The following is a 17,473-nucleotide window of genomic DNA, read 5'->3' on the forward strand; positions in this document are numbered from 1 at the left end:
CCATCTCACTCAAACCACCATCTCACTCAAACCACCATCTCACTCTAAAAGGTTGAAGGTTAAGGTGCAGGCAGCCCTGAAAATATATTGGATCGCGCCACTGCAAGCTCCCTTCTGGAGGATATGTTGTTGAGCCAGACGTTTGGAAGAGGTGGGAGTAACCCACATTTTACCCCACCACACACGACCTGCCGATGGACTACCCATTGGCAGTGCTGAGTGGACAACGGCAGGGCCAGTGAGGGGGGATTTAAGAAACGGTTCAATCACCTGCCGCGCTTGGAGGATGAACCGGCGGCATTTGGGTTGCCAAGCCCAGTGTGATAACCGTCACATTATGGCAGCATCATAATCTGAATATTTTCCTGGATCAATCCGATGAGCTATAAAGCTCTTTTTCACAGGTGTCCAGCACCACTTCATCATATGGATGAGGGGTTCCTGAATCAGGTGAGAGACAGATTTGTCCTCCTCTACCAGGTGAGGTCAGGCAATTTTACTTCTCACTTCACCTTCCTCACCTCAACTGGTAAGGTAGGAAAATCATTGCTCCTGAACTAGGTGAGAGCCCAATCAGGTGTGACCCGTGGTGCATAAGGGGACCACACCAATGATAAAAAAATACTAAACTATTTTTTATTTTCTTGGTTCTTTCGGTAAAGTCTCGTAGAAGATAAATAATAAAAATATAAAACAATACAATTCTCACGACGTTTCGACTGCAACACAAGCAATCATCATTCCTTCTACGTGACTTTACCGAAAGAACCAAGAATATGAATGCCTGCACTCACGAAAGCTTTAAATCAAAATGTATTTTTTATTTATTTACCAAGGTCACATCTATAACAGCAGCCACTATACCTGACCAGTGTTACTCATTTCTACTGTTACCTATTATTATGATTAGTGTGTGGACCCACCACAAAATTTCATACTTAACTTGCAGTTCATCAATCTTTGTAATAGCGTAATCAACCAGACTATGCGTTAATTGTGTTTTGACCGACCGTCTGTGTTGCTTTATATGGTTTCCAAATTTTGCTAAATACTGTTTGTTTGGTATGCTTCTCTCTCTGTGTCCCCTGTTGTATCTGTGTTAGTTTCCCCCTACTTGTGTGTCTGTATATACATATGGGGTTATGTGTTTCCTCTCTCTCGTAAATTTAGCTCTTCTGTACCTGATGATGGCTGCTTGTGTTGTAACCGAAACGTCGTACGCTATTATGTTATTTTATTATTTCTTATTTATACGTGACTTTACCGAAAAAAAACAAAGAGTAATTCCTGCAGTCACGAAAGCTTTGAATCAAGTCTGTAGTGCCTCTTGTTAAACAGTGCTTCAGTTAAACAGGAAAATTAATAAATCCAGCAGGCATGACTTGAAAAGTAACACATTTACATTTTGGGTGGCACTCTAAATCGTCCGGTAAATCGTGTCGCCAATTATAATTTCTGCGTTTATCTGCGCGTGTCTGTGTACCCCCAGTGGAGGAATACGTGCGCAGCTTGCTGGACAACCCTGAGTTGATTGACCGTCTGGCACTGGCCTCGGAGCAGGTGAGACTCCGTATGCGTGCATCAGCTCTGCCCCCCCCTCATATTTATGGTGCGGGCCTGTACCCTTGTCCGACCCCTCACTTCCGCGTTAAATCCAGCTGCCTCACTGAAGAAAGGGACACTTGCCTTGCGCTGAGTACGACGTTTCGCTGGTTGTAATCGCCAGGGAAACGATATACTCGATTTGTAAGTGTTGTGGGTTTACTCTCCAATACACTGGCGTGCTGCAGTAGTAACTAATTGACACGTTTTGTTTTACGTAACAAACCTTACTAATTGTCTGTGCCGGGTTAACTACGCACATTTACGCGCTCTTACCCAAAAAACCTTTATTATGGATAATATTGGTCGCAAAAGAACACGTGTTAAACGGCTCCCGTTTAGAACGTCTCATCCTCACCATCAATGGTCAATCAATCAAATAAATCCTAGATTTATAACGTGGCATATTTACCAAAAAGCAGAGACGGAAGGGTGAAACTCTAGAGGTAGCTCTATGATATCCGCTTTTGTGGAACGTTCTCTAACACGGATGGCCATACTGCTCTGAGATAAATCAGACTGGATCCTTCGTCTCGTTACGTGATGGCGGTTGCAAAATTGTTGTTGACGCGTGCATGTGCCGTGCGTGTGCTGTGTACGTGTGCAGGATGTGGTGGAGTCCCGGGTAATCTTCCCCGAACATCTCCCGCTGTCCCAGCTGCAGCAAGGTGTGCGCTCCGGCCGGTTTGTCCAGGGAACCTTCCTTGCGAGTCGTGAGAATTACCTGGAGGGGACTCTGAGGGTGCGAGGGGACGGTGACAGTGATAAAGAGGTACACGTTTCACAAGCCTGCGTCTGGAAGGAACAATGCTGTCCGATCGTATCTGTGTGAGTTTTAAAAACAAATTTATAATGAAGCAGTGGCATAGCGTTCTTGGCATGAGCAGTAGCTCTTAACCTTTACTGCAAGGCTGCAGTAAAGGTTAAGAGCTACTGGGCTAAAATATTTGTATTTTGAACGTCTTTTGCACCCTACGTAGGTGTCATAGCCTGGCTCCTGCCCCCCCGGCCTGTGAGTCTTGGTGCAGTTGCACTGCCTGCACACTCGATAGCTACGCCACCACAACTACAGTATATACGTTAATTGTGACTACTTTAATAATAGGGTTTTTCCCTTTTTTTTCTGGCAACAAAACTGAAACCTTTTACAAGGAATCATGTGTGCATTAACCACAATACTTGTGGTCAAAATGCAAACAAAAAACACACTATGATAATATATGCATTGTCCTTGAGACTGATTGGTTCACACCAGGGACGGCTTTCTTTTGAGCCTCGACCCAATTGGTGCGAGACCAGAGGACGTCAAAAGGCGTACGCATATATTGCAAATATTATCAGTGTGTTTTTGTTTGCATTTTGACCACAAGTATTGTGGTTAATGCACACCTGATTCCTTGTAAGAGGTTTCAGTTTTGTTGCCAGAAAAAAGGGGAAAAACCCTATTTTATTTTGGTACTGGCAAAGGAGGTCTAATGATGGTTGTGACTACTTTGTTAACAAAATGAATGGTCTATTTCCACCTCCAAAATGTAACGTTAAATAACAATTAGGTACATTGGCCCTTTGTTGGAAAAAAAAACCCAGTCTAGAAATTGCCCTACTTGAACATATGTTACTGAAAAACATTGGTTTCAGAAGATTCATGGGCTCATAGTCCTACATTTTAAATTGTTTATTCGTGGTATTAAAACTCTTGTACAGTAAAACCTTGGATTGCGAGCATAATTCGTTCCGGAAACGTGTTTGTAATCCAAAGCACTCGTATATCAAAGCACTCGTATATCAGTTGTGATCACGTGACGCTCGGCAGTACAAAGCTGCTCGTATTGCAAGACCCTCGCTCGTTTATCAAATTAATATTTATTAAAAATTTTGCTTGTCTTGTAAAACACTCGCAGACCAAGTTACTCGCAATCCAAGGTTTTACTGTATATGCTGCTCTCTAACAGCACTTGGCCCAGCGGTCTGTTAAGACTATACGGGGGATCTTTTTTGTCTGCGTGCAGGTGTTGATCCAGGGGCTGCAGCATTTAAACCGCGCGATGCACGACGACATCGTGTGCGTGGAGATGTTCCCCGAGGAGCGCTGGGTTGCCCCCTCCTCGCTGGTCCTGCACGATGAGGGCGTCGCAGGGGACGTTGCAGAAGAGAATGAAGAGGATGTGGTGAGTGGAGCGTCAACACTGCCGAACCAAAATCAAACCCAGACACCTGCAGTGTGCGTGTCTCTCTCCCCGTGGTCGCATGGATTTTTCTCCAGGTCCTCCGGCTTTTCCCTCCACAGTTACAATCTGACATGCACTTAGAGTATGTGGCTGCTATCAATTTCAAATGTGATAAGATACTTCACTGAACGATCATTTGTGGCCAGGTCACTTAAAAAGAGCTATAGAGCTCTCAGGGTCCTTACCTGGTAAAGTTATTTAGTTTATAGTTTTTAAATAGTTTTAATATAAATTTTGATTTAAAGCTTTCGTGACTGCAGTAATTCATATTATTAGTTTTTTTTTCGGTAAAGTCACGTTGAAGGGAAACAACAAAATAATAAAATATATAAAACAATAAAAAAATTCTCACGACGTTTCGACCATAACTCAAACGGTCGTCTTCAGGTGTGTTGGTTTGCATAAATTTATTTTTAAACGGCACATTTATTTATTTATAAAAACGTTAGCGCCACGCGCAACGATTTGGCAGTTTATTTAGGACTAGCCCATCTATATTCTGAAAAGAGGAGGGGGGAGACGAAATTTTTTATAATGTATGCTGTCTGAAAGCCACTGTAAGCGTGAACAATCAATTAAGACCTGAAATGGTTTATCAAATCTTTCCAATGATTGCTAAGATAGAATCCATCTTCTCGGTTGAAATTGTCTCTGTGCTTGTATATGTGGATAGCCTCATGAACGAATCTCTCATGGAAGCCAGATGGCTTACAAAGAACCTCTGTCTTGGAAAAGTCAATGGCATGTGAGCCTACTGAATTAGAACAATGATCTGCCACGGCCGAGGTGTTGGTCCTACCGTGTTTAAGGTCTGCTTTGTGTTCACGAATGCGGTCCGAGACATGGCGTTTGGTTTCTCCAATGTAACTACTACCACAGAGGCAACTTAGTTTGTAGACACCAGGGTATTGTATGTCCGGAATCACATCTTTTACAGACGGAACCAGATCACGGATTTTATGTAATGTGTTGAAACGGACCTGGATCTTGTGTTTATTCAGGATTTTGGAGATCTTTTTTGTGACCCCCGCAATGTAGGGTAAAGTGATGGTTTTGAAAGGCTCCTCAAGAGGGTTCTTCTTCATGGTTTGAGTGATAGCTTTGCGGATTGTATAGTCGGAGTAACCATTAGCCCTAAGAGCTTGGTGTACGTGCTTGAGTTCACTGCTTATGTGTTCCTGGTCGGATATGCATTGGGCTCTATGATACAGAGTCTTGATGAGAGAATTCTTCTGTGATGGATGGTGGTGGGAATCCGGTTTCAGATAAGCATCCGTATGGGTAGCTTTCCTGTAGACAGAGTGGCTCATTGAACCATCAGGTCTCTTTTTAATTAGGACATCCAAAAAAGGTATCTTGCCATCTATTTCGACTTCCATGGTAAATCTGATGGCTGGGTGTATGGAATTGATGTGGTCGAAGAATTGGTCTAGAGCAAGCCGGCCATGTGGCCAGATGACAAAAGTGTCATCCACGTACCTCTTCCATAAGGTTGGGCGCAGAGTGGCAGTCTGGATGGCGTCAGTCTCAAATTTCTCCATGAAAATGTTAGCTATAACTGGAGAAAGGGGGGAGCCCATTGGGGTGCCCTCAGTTTGTTTGTAGAAAGTTCCATTCCAAGTGAAGTATGTATTGGTTAAACAGTGTCTCACCAGGGGGGGTACCTCAGTGTTTAGTCCTTGATGAACCAAATCTTCAATGATTGCAATGGTGTCAGGTACAGGAACCTTGGTGAATAAGAAAACTACATCAAAACTGATAAGCAGGTCGTCTGGGGACAGGGAAATACCCTTGATTGTCGATACCAGGTGAGTCGAATTTTGTACCACAGAGGTGGTCTTTCCAGTGAAAGGACGCAGGATTTCAGACAAAAAACGAGCTAGTTTGTAGGTGGGGGAGCCGATAGTAGAGACTATTGGACGAAGGGGTGTATCTACTTTATGTATTTTTGGTAAGCCGTATAATCTTGGTGGCCTGGCAGCAGAAGGTTTCAACGAAAACTGTTTAGATTGATCAATTAATGCGGTTGAATCAGAAATTATTTTGTTGGTTTGTGTGACGAGGCTGTTGGTGGGATCTCTTTTTATTTTTGTATAACTACCATCGTCGAGTAATTCTTTAATTTTGTTGTTGTATTCTATTTTATCCATGATGACAGTAGCATTGCCTTTGTCAGCTGAGAGGACTACAATATCATTCCTCTTTTTTAATTTATATAATTCAAAACGCTCATCTTTGCTGAGGTTGCTAGCTGGCATCTTAGCGTTTTTGAGGGTTGCAGCGATTTCAGATCTTGCTACGTCTGCAGCGATGTGACCCAGGCCCCTGAGAGCAACGTCTACTTGGGCAATTATATCATTAACTGGTATGTGTTTAGGTGTGACTGCAAAGTTTAGACCTTTAGCTAAAACGGATTTCAGACTATCGGAAATAGAACTGTTACTGCGATTAATTACGACTTTGTTAACGTCTAACTATAAATGCACCGTTTAAAAATAAATTTATGCAAACCAACACACCTGAAGACGACCGTTTGAGTTATGTTCGAAACGTCGTCAGAATTTTTTATTGTTTTATATATATTTTATTATTTTGTTGTTTCCCTTCAACGTGACTTTACCGAAAAAAAAAAAACTAAGATTATAGTTTTAATATAGTTTAAACAAAGAATAACAACAAAAACTCAACCACTTCAAGAGAGACCTTAAACATAATGAACACCGTGTGACCAGACAACAATCCACATTAGAGATGCTGTTAGCTTGATTTTGCGTTTATTAAATGACTTTACATTACATTACTTCAAAATCAAGTCAGGAGTGCTAATCATTTCATACTATTTTTGTATGTACGTAGGGGTTATTTGACCATACTTCGATGCGGGTTGGTGAACGGGGGGGGGGCATAGATCAGGAGCATAGAAGGACAGGACAACAGTTCATTTTGCTGTACTGCGCTCTGCTGCCTGCCATTTTGGCGCAGAGCCTATACCACCTGTTATGCATATCCAGGCTCAACACGGTGGCGCTTCCACGGTCTGAGCTCCTTTTTAATGTTTATTTTAATTAACTTAATTAGAACTCAAGAGATCAGGACACATATCATTTGCGAGAGTGACCTGGGTCACAGGGTGGCCTCTATATTGAAAACTAATTTCTTTAGAACTGATTTTTGTATTTAGATTGTTGTCCTTTCCGCGCACCTCCGATTAGCATGGTTGGCTGTGTACGGTGCGAAATAAGTTCTACATGCATACATACCACAGTGACAAAATGCAAAACATAATAAAGTACAGCAATGAAGTTAATTGAAATTGGCACGAAAACAACTGTGGTTTATGAAAAGTCGACAATATTGCACAAACATAAACAAGTGTTAGATATTAAATCGCATGTAGTGCAAGTTGGCTTGGGCAGATTATTTATAGGCTGATCATTGCACAGTTATACTTATTAAAACGTTACGTAAACATTAAACACATATAGGGTGACTGATGTGCTAAGCAGGTAAGAGAAAATGTCAATCAGTGAAATCATAAAGAATCGAGAGATTAAGCATCAAATTGTGAATTAGATGGGAGGGTAACCTTTGTTGTAGATAATATTGGTCGCAAAAGCTTACGCGTTTTTTTTTAAACGTGTGGTATCTGATGGGCGTGTTCCGGTTGATTCTATCAATCGCCAGAACTGTTTTAACTTATAAATATTTACGGAGGACTCCTCACTGTGATCTTTTGTCATTTTAACAAAGCGTCAGTCTCATTATTGACATTGATGAGACACAGCATGAAACCACATCCGCAGGTTAAGCGCTATTGTTTTGGATTGCTCCTTCCCCTTCAAGCCAAATTGTATTGTGTTATGCAGTGAGTTGGTTAAAAAAATAGTTATTTCATTATTTCAGTGTGTGAGAGAGATGCTACTGTGGTGAGTGCTCATTTGAGTTTGCGTTGTCATCTCCCGGTGCTATCCCAGCTGCTGCTGCTGTCGTCGCTCTTGCTTAGATTACGCAACACGATGTTTGTCCTTTGTTTTGGTCTCCAGCTGAAAGCCGAAAGTGGGAAGATGCGTCGGCCCACTGGCAAAGTGGTCGGCATCATCAAGCGGAACTCGAGGCCGCTGTGCGGCATGCTCATGCCCAGCCCAATCAAGGAGGTGGGCTGATCTGCATGTGTGTGTGTACGTGTGGGGAGCGGTAATGTAGCGGTTAGCGCGCTGCGCTACGAATCCTGGGACCCGAGTTGGATTATATTTATCGCTCATAACCAATAAACAGCGCCAAATGTCTGAACCTGTCTTGGGCCCTTCCCTAGGTCGACTCGGCCATAAATGAGTCTCTGATGTGGCATGTAAACATCAGCGCTGTGGAGACAAAGGCGGTCGGGCATGGTGCTGGCCGTACCCACCCCGTCGTTTGCCGTACCAGCTTGAATAGGTGTGTGCTGACGGCACTTGCCCAAACAGTTTGTTGAATGCCTTACTGGGGGCTCTTTGGGCGTGTTGCAGGCCACCCGCCACCTGTTCACGCCCGCGGACCGCCGCATGCCACGAGTGCGGGTGGAGACAAGACAAGCAGCATCCCTGCAGGCCCACAGCATCGTGGTGGCCATCGGTGGCTGGCTGCGACACTCCCGCTACCTGAACGTACGACTGCACCGTGACGCCCCGGACGCCGTGACACCTCACCCGTCTGTCCCGTGGTCGGCATCGTCGGGCTCATCCTTCTGTCACTTGACGCGCGGCCACGCGGATCTGTATGCAATACAGCCGTCGAACCCAAAACACGAACGGTGACACGGTGAATTGGAAGTCAGGGTGGATGAAGTGGCACCACTGTGATATTTTTTTGTTTGAAAGCATGGCAAACTCACCTGTGATTCAACCTAGGTTATTAAGGTGTTGTAAGTTGATAGTCTCAGCCCAGTCACCAATAACTGTACCAAAAACGATATTAAATTTGGTCGTGCACTTCGATTGTTTGATTTCCATCTCTGAGAAAACTACTGCGTTTGACTGCCATGTGATGAACATTACTTTGATTGGCAGAGTGGTTGGAAAAGCACTGCCCCCCTACAATTTGGACTGCATTTCACTTCAATGGATCTTAGAAGTAGCTCTGTTATGTCTGCTCCTGTGGGTCGTCCTTGACCACGAAGGGTTTGTATAGATTGCTTGTCTTGTGCGATACCATTAACACAATGAGAAACAAAATTGGGGAAAAGTTAAATATATTGTTAAGATGTATTATTTGGGTTGTATCTTTGTTTAAACAGATGTCGGTTAATATTCTACATAATGTACGTTAGGTACAAGGTTGGCATTGTAGTTGTGCTTTTCATACCTATTTGCCACTGCACAACCGAGCGACACCATGGCTGGCACGGTTTAGTAGGCTGCAGGTTGTTTATCCACTGCAAAAGCGGATCCATGCCATGGACGGTCAATGCTTTGAACAAGGCTAGGCACGTGCAGATGACGCTGTGGTGCCACGTCCCCGCGGTGTACTGACTGCCGTCACACAATTAACGTGTCGCTAGCCCCGCCCCTGGCCCTGCTCGGCCCCCGGATATATTTGGATGCCTTGTGGGGCCAGCATACTACGGTTTGGTTCTGGTTCGACACGGCAAAAAGCCAGTGGGTGACCACAGACACTTCGAGAGATCTGCACTGTCTGGGTTCCAATGTACCAGTGGAAAAGGGATACCGGTGACGATTGGCCACGTATGTGCATATGCATGTTGAACTTCTTCCGTACCATATGTAGACAACCGTGCTAATCGTCGGTGTGCTTGTGCAGGGCCATTTTGTGCGCTCTCTGGGCGAATGTGGGGATAAGGAGACGGAGACGGAGGTGCTGCTGCTGGAGCACGACGTGCCACACCAGCCCTTCAGCCAGGCCGTACTTGCATGCCTGCCCCCTCCCACGTTCAGCATCACAGCAGAGGTACGCATGAGACGTGTGACGATATGTAAATTCATCGATTGAGTTCAATTCTTATGCCTGCGGTGTGTTGGTGTGTTCGGTCGTGCATGTGAGAATCCTTTACTTCAATGTTCTTTATTACAAGGCCCACGGGCCACTGGTGGCCCCTGGGTGGCCTTTGGTGTGGCCCATGACGTGTGGCCCCCGACGTATAGGCCCCCGACAATAGACAAATGCGAAAACACCCCCCATCATCATCATCGTGCTGTCAAACCGCAATAGTTTCAAGATGTTTGGCCTGCGTAGAATACCTTCTAGAGGACCTCTCTGGAGCTCTCCCTCCAGTCGAGGTCCTTCCGTTGCACTGTCATGAACGAGAAGCCACGGGGCTCTACGCCTTTACCGCAGACCGTATATAGAAAAGCCGTCGACCTGAAAGAAAGTCGATGGCTCGGACACATCATCGTAAGAAGAGAGGAAATTCACATCGGAGGAATGAAGGCGATGGACTTATGGAAGCACCAGGGCGGAGACCCGAGAGGCAGGCCTCGAGAGATGCGGATCAAAGTGGTGAGCCAGGATATGGAGGACTTTGCAGTAGCCGTGGAGATGGTCCAGTACATAAATGAATGGAGCAAGGGGACTACAGACTTTTTTCCTATAACGCTGTACTTGCGTTCCTGAAGAACACCGAATTGTGGAAAAATCGCATAAATAATATAGGGTAAAGCACAGTCCGCGATAACACGTGAGATGCGTACGCAGGCTTAACAAAGACTTCGGGTACGTGAGTAGCATCTAGAAGCATCCAGAAACATCCCGCCTTGTGTGATGCTACACCGAGGCAACCGTACAACCGCTTATTCTGCCTCGCACAACGCAGTTCTGTTCACTCGATCGCCTTTTATCCAATTCGCATCCATGTTATGAAAAAATGTGTTCCCTAATGCATTCATCGCATTATATCTAATTCACGATATGAAAACACGCAGAGTTATAGGAGAACGGACTGTACTTTCAGAATATTCAGTCGCCTATTGAGAAGATAGAACGCCATTAGAATGAAGTTGGTTTACCCATGTATGGCTCACCCTGTGTTTTGTTTGTTGTAAGGCAGCGTTTTGTTGAACCTGGTGCTGTGTGTGTCCCGTACAAGGACCAGGCTGGCAGGGAGGACCTTCGTGCGTTGTCCATCTGCAGTGTGGATCCTCCAGGCTGCACAGACATCGACGATGCCCTACACTGCAAACCGCTCGACAATGGGAACACCGAGGTATTCATTTGGTGGTGGTAATTGTGGTCACGGTCGCGGTAATTCGTGCCTATTCCTTTCATGGTTTTGTCAATGCTAGCGGAGGTTACAAGGGGAGTTTAAGTGGCACAATGATAAGTGCACTGCACATTCATCCTGTCAAGCTGGTTTAGTTCCAGTCATGGCTAACACCGGTACAGAGTGATATCTAAAAAAAACTGCCCAAGTTCTCCCCTTCACCACCTGCATTGACCATCGTAACAAAGCAAGGTCAAATGACAATCGCAACCCATTACGGCATGGAGAAGCCCTCATCCTGCAGTGGATTGACAAAGGGGTGGACAATATTCCTGTTATTAAGTTTCCAAACATTGTTGCCTTAGTGCCCGTATTCTTGGTCTCTGCTCGGCTCAGGACTGACTTCAACATGGCTTGGTTCTGGCTTGATCTGCTCCGTTGCCTCCAAAGAAGTATGAGTGGCTCAGCTGTGCCTTGGCTCAGGCTCAGCTCACGGAAATTCTGAGCGTGGCTGGGAGCATGCAGAGATATACGTGGAGGCACAAGGGACACGGAGGCTCAGGGCTGGAACCATGCTTAGAGGCAGCTTGGGTTTTAAGCGTTGCTTTGATGTGGCTTATTGAGAATTAGAATCAGAATATTTATACTGGAGGAATCCAATGAGCTATAAAGCTATTTTTCACATGTCCAGTAGAGGCGGGTAAGAACGTTACAACAGCAAACAGTACAAAAACATAATAGTAGTGCAAAGTACAAGAAAGATCAACAAATAACCCAAACACAAACAAATACAACTAAACCATCCCCATCTTACCAGGAAAAGCCCACTGAGGTATTGATTTATTTTTGATTAGTGACCTGGCCACAACTGAATAGCTCAACAAAGTGGCCCATCATTTGGACATTTATAGCAGCCAAAATAATAGAAATAATCTCAATGCATGTTGCGCGAGAGCCAAGCCTGAGCCAAGCCATGGCTAAGACCCCACTGGCCTAAGTGTCCACGTCACTGGCCGAATGCCTGGTTCACAATGAATGCACCAGGTAGTAATGGGTGTGCATTTCATTTCACATTATTGTGCTTTGGTTGGAGTGGCTATGGTGGAGGTTATGCATGCATGTGGAGTGAGCGACTTCCGCCAGACGTCTAGTAGAAGGCGTCTTATTTATTAAAAGCACACAGGGCGATACACTTCGTAACGCGGCTACACCTAGGCTGTACAAACACGCAGCCCATTTGCGTCCTGCGTAGCTACGCTGGCTGGTTGACGAGCGTAGCGGCGGAGACAGAGCTGCTCTTGCAGAAGAACCAGCCACGTGGTCGGAGACGAAGAGATGACGACCGTAGCGACGCAACCAGGACCCAGACCCCACGCTAACAGCCCCGAAGTTCTGATTCGGTGCTCTTTATATCTGCCTGGAGTGGCCAAGCTCCACCTCTGGCCACGCCCCCTTTCTAGAACCTTCTAGGCCCTTCGGGATGGTTCCCGGAGCTTCTTAACTGACTCCGCCGTTGACCTTTACCCCAGATACGCCCCTTCATAATAAGGCATTATGTAATGCAGCTATAACCTTAATTACCCTTACAGGCCGGCAGGTATCACCCTGTCATTACACATCCATGCATGTGAGGGTGGTGACGGTGTGTTAATGTGTGTTCTAGGTTGGGGTACACATCGCCGATGTGAGCTATTTTATCCGGCCGGGGAATGCCTTGGATGAGGAGGCATCTCTGCGTGGTACCACAGTTTACCTGTGTGAGAAGGTGAGATGTGGATTTCTTCTTGCCACAATATCAAGTGTTTTACGACCCGCCGATTTCATCCTTTCATTCTTAACTTTACGACATGATGTAAAATATTACGATGTAACGATCATCGCGGTACCAGTTTCCCCACAACTTTGTAATTGTATTTGACATTTTCACCACATTTTTTTGCGTGCTTTTCAGTACTTCCCGTATGAATAACGATAACTTAAAAATGAATTAGAATTTAAAAAATGTGCAACAACAATGCTAAATATCTCTCATGATGTTTTAAACGAGGTGATTTTTGTGGATTTCTTATAATATGATGTACCGTGACATCATGAGCGGCAGGCTATCGGCGCAGTGGTAACACTCGTGCCTTGCAGCAAGGAGACGCTGGGTTTGATTACTCAACTCTTGTGCCTTTTTGCTTGCAGCTTTGTTTGTTCTCCCCCCTGTTAGTGAATGGGTTTCCTCTGGATTCATCAGATTTCCTCTAAATAAAACCCATACAATCTTAACTGGCATTCGCGAAAACATCCCCTTGCTGAACAGTTACCTGCAGGTGACTTAATCATGTGTGGGTTTGCTTGCAAAACACTCGTTGAGTTGGTGCATATGTATTTGCCAGATTGTGTTTATTGACAGAGAAGTTGTTGCGTTTATGTGTTTGTGCGCCTGCAGAGGATTGATATGGTGCCAGAGTTATTGAGCTCAAACCTGTGTTCCTTGAGATCCAACGTCGACCGGTGAGATGCACCAACAACTGTGAACTCGCGAGTGTGCACATTGCAACCCATACTCAGCAGCTAACGTGCGTTGTTGCCAGGTGCACATGTAATCCCATGATGCGTGGCACTGTTTAAGTGTCATTGTACAGATCCACACAAGCATGTGTACATACATAAGCAGCCAAACCAGGATGGCACAATGGTAACACATGTCTCACAGCAAGAATGGCCTAAGATTGATGCCCGACTTGGTTGCCTTTCCATGTAGATTTTGTATGTTCTCCCCCTATTTAGCATGGGTTGACTCCAGGTTATCAGGTTTCCTCTCATCGCTAACATAAACGTGTTATTACTACTATGATCCTTAACCATGGAAAGCCTCACTGAATCTCATAACTTCGGGAGGGTACTGCAAAGCTTTTGCAGTCGAACAATGGTTGCTACATATATATTCCAGTTGAGTAATTTGTAACAACCCAAACCGGTATTTGGCCAAACATCCCGCTGCTGAAAGAATGACTCGACTACCAAAAACTTGGCAAGACCCTCCTGAAAAAGAGTCTCGAGACTTTGCGAGGCTTTCCTGAGTGAACACCCTGCACCACTCCAATGTCGACGACTCTGCCACTCGACGGTGAATGGCGACGGTGCATGTGCTGTGTGCGTGCAGGCTGGCGTTCTCGTGCATATGGGAGATGACTCCAAAGGCTGAGATTGTGAGCACACGTTTTACCAAGAGCATCATCAATTCCAAGGTGATTCCCCCCCCCCCCCCCACAGACGTTCAGTTTTTGTAAAACTCTCGTTTGCTTTCACGTGTATTGTATCGGTGCCTTGCTATGTTAGTGCAGTTGAGGTTTCCGGATGGCTGAGAGGTCAGAGCGTTGAGCTTGCACCTCTGAGTTCACAAGTGTAGCGAGATGAAACGGGTTCACAAGTGGTAGTATGTATGTTTAACTTCTTTCGCACTGTACGTAGCCAACTGTGCTAATCGGAGGTGCGAGGTAGGACATGAAAGTAGTGAGTTGATGGTCTCTGTCCAGTCAACAATCACTGCACAAAACACAGGTTTGTTTTTTTAGGTTAGATCGTGTAAATATGTAAATGTGTCATTAAACCCACCCCCACCCGACACAGCCAACTAATAAGGGTTGTCACGTAAACAGAACATGCCAATTCGTCACGAGTACAGCACACCGGTGTGTTGTACCAGTGACGAATTGGCCACGTTCTGTTTATGTGACAACCCTTACTAGTCGGCTGTGTCGGGTGGTGGCGGGTTTAACGACACATTTATGTATTTACACAATCTAACCCAAACAACCTGTATTATGGATGATATTGGTCACGAAAGCCTACGTGTTAAACTCACTGCACGAAAGACCACCAAATTACATTGCACTAAATTTGGTTAAATTCCAGCTTTGAGAATTAAAAAAATATATCAATTTTACTTTCTTTGGGTGAGCGTAACCCTCAGTGGTCATCGGGAGCCACGTAGACATCTGTTGAGTTCTGGCTTGGGCTTGGATCAGGCGTGGGCATTGTGTAATTGCGAGGACCCCATGGTTCACCCGTGGTGTGTTCATCGTATCCCCGCAGGCGTCTCTGACGTACGCAGAGGCTCAGCTAATGATGGACGACGCTGGGCGGAAGGATCCGGTCACCAGCAGCTTGCGTGGCCTCAACTCCCTGGCCAAGATCCTCAAGCAGAGGCGCATTCAAAACGGGTAACTCATTGTCAAGATCCTCATCCCCTCCACCGCCACTGGAGCGATGAGCCGTATTAATGTGTGCACCGCATTTAGTCGATCGGCAGGTCGCCTGTGGCGCGGTAAAGTGTGGTTACTCCCGTGTCTTCTAAGACATCCGGCCAGCGTGGAAGAGTAGGCTAAAATACATTGAGAGGGACTGTAAAAGGGTGTATCCTTAGAGGGGCCGCCTCTTATGGGAGCCCCCTTCTTCCAGCAGTGGCTTGAGCAAGCAATTGCAAGGCTGCACCTGTTGCTTTTTTGACCCCATGATGCATGAGGCTTGGGTGAATATCATGCACAAACAAGTGTTACAGGATTCATACTCTGTTTTTTTTCGGTAAAGTCACGTAGGTAAAACTATAAAATAAAATAACAACTAAATTAAATCACGACGTTTCGGGCGCAACACAAGCGTCCTTCTTCAGGTGGGACAACCACAGCCAGAAACAATTGCTGAAGTGGGCAAAAAAGGGCTGTTGTAACAAGAGGCTATATAGGTAAGAGAGTGGGGGGGAGCAAGGGGGGAGAGATAGAGATGGGGGGTGTGGGGTAGGGGAAGTGGGGTGCTGCTAGAGGGATTAAAGGGGCGAGCACGGCAAAATGCCGGGGGGGGGGGGGGAAGTGAGTGGGGCTGGGAGTGGGAGGCTGAAGAAGCTGGAGATGCGGAAATGAAGGCAACAATAAAGAAGTTAAGGTTTTACCTGGTTAATAACATCCTTCTAGATTGGAGTGTTACAGGCTGCTGCGGGGCTACATTGTGGGCAATAGAGGACAATGCAGTGACATAAATTGTTTTACTCTTCTTAATGCTCCCATGTCTGTGCTCCCCCACCTTTGCCAACGCGTACTGACCACCACGGTTAAGTACGGTAAAACCACCCCACGACCCGTATGACATGGGGCGGCCCTCATCCAGCAGTGGATTGACTTAACGAGCTGTGCATGTTCAACTCAAATATCTGAGTTTGTGAAGTGTCTTATATTAAGATTCTGTGTTGTTTTGGCTGGACATGATAATCGCTCATGTCCCTTCTCCACCCGTAGGGCATTGACTCTGGCATCCCCTGAGGTCCGATTCCACATGGACAGTGAAACCCACGACCCGATCGACCTGCAGACCAAGGAACTCAAGTGAGTCTCGTCAACAAGACACCTCCCATGACTGCGATCCGACTGTTGTGCAGATCTCTCTATCAGAATCAAAATATATATTTCTACTGGAAGAATCCGATGAGCTATAAAGCTCTTTTTTCACAGATGTCCAGTTGGGGCAGGTCACAACGTTACAACAACAAACAATACAAGCACACGTTAGGATTGCAAAGTATTGGAAAGGTAAACAAATAACTTAAACAAATATACAAATAAAACTAAACTATTTTTATCTTACCAAGTAAAACCCTGACTACAAATGATAGCTGAACAAAGTCGCTTATCACGTGGGAAATTTATTATCAGCAAAATAATCTAAGATAAAGAATCTTGACCCTTGTGGTTGATGTGTTGTGGTGGCGGAAACTGGTGCGTGTACACAGGGAGACCAACTCGATGGTGGAGGAGTTCATGTTGCTCGCCAACATCTCCGTGGCGGAGCGCATCGTAGGCGAATTCCCCGAGTGTGCGCTGCTCCGACGCCACCCGGCGCCTCCGCCTTCCAACTACGACATCTTGGTGAAGGCGGCGAAATCAAAGGTAGAGTTAGAACCCCTTTTAACGACCACCCTTGTTAACTAATCGCTTAACAACGGGCCTCCATAGAGCTCAATGTGTAGGCTTAACCGACCATTTCTCTGTTAACGACGGGCTCTTGTAGGTACAGTAAATATGAATTAATGCCACGTAGAAGGAAAACAATAAAATAAATATAAAACAATAAAATTATCACGACGTTTCGACTGCAACACAAGCAATCATCATCAGGTGTGAAAACCACAACAAGAAAATTTGAAAAAAGTGGCAGTTATTTTTAACGTTAGCACCACGGAGAGAGATTTGACAGTTTGTTCAGATGGACGAGTCCATCTATGTTCGGAAAAGAGGAGGGGGGAGACAAAAAATAATGGATGCGGTCTGACAGCCACCTTAAGCGTGATCAATCAATTAAGACCCGAAATGGCTTATCAAATCTCTCTCCGTGGTGCTAACGTTAAAATAACCGCCACTTTTTTCAAATTTTCTTGTTGTGGTTTTCACACCTGATGATGATTGCTTGTGTT

General features: G+C 45.3%; 1 protein-coding gene across 1 annotated transcript; it reads left to right on the plus strand.

Annotated features, from left to right (window-relative positions):
- Window positions 1-1,452: 1,452 nt before the first annotated feature.
- Window positions 1,453-16,991, plus strand: LOC142922860 (exosome complex exonuclease RRP44-like; the record flags this gene model as incomplete). The annotated part of the gene is made up of 13 exons (XM_076063802.1): window positions 1,453-1,560; window positions 2,210-2,374; window positions 3,612-3,770; window positions 7,874-7,984; window positions 8,336-8,473; window positions 9,627-9,773; window positions 10,909-11,025; window positions 12,686-12,787; window positions 13,457-13,521; window positions 14,174-14,258; window positions 15,106-15,233; window positions 16,302-16,388; window positions 16,793-16,991. Coding segments are annotated over 13 exons (1,611 nt in total), but the record flags the coding sequence as incomplete, so codon positions are not given.
- Window positions 16,992-17,473: the final 482 nt, after the last annotated feature.

The sequence above is a fragment of the Petromyzon marinus genome, unplaced genomic scaffold (assembly GCF_048934315.1).
Source record: "Petromyzon marinus isolate PM22_M1 ecotype Great Lakes invasive population unplaced genomic scaffold, UKy_Petmar_22M1.pri1.0 PM_Scaffold_19, whole genome shotgun sequence".
Classification (NCBI taxonomy): Eukaryota; Metazoa; Chordata; class Hyperoartia; order Petromyzontiformes; family Petromyzontidae; genus Petromyzon; species Petromyzon marinus.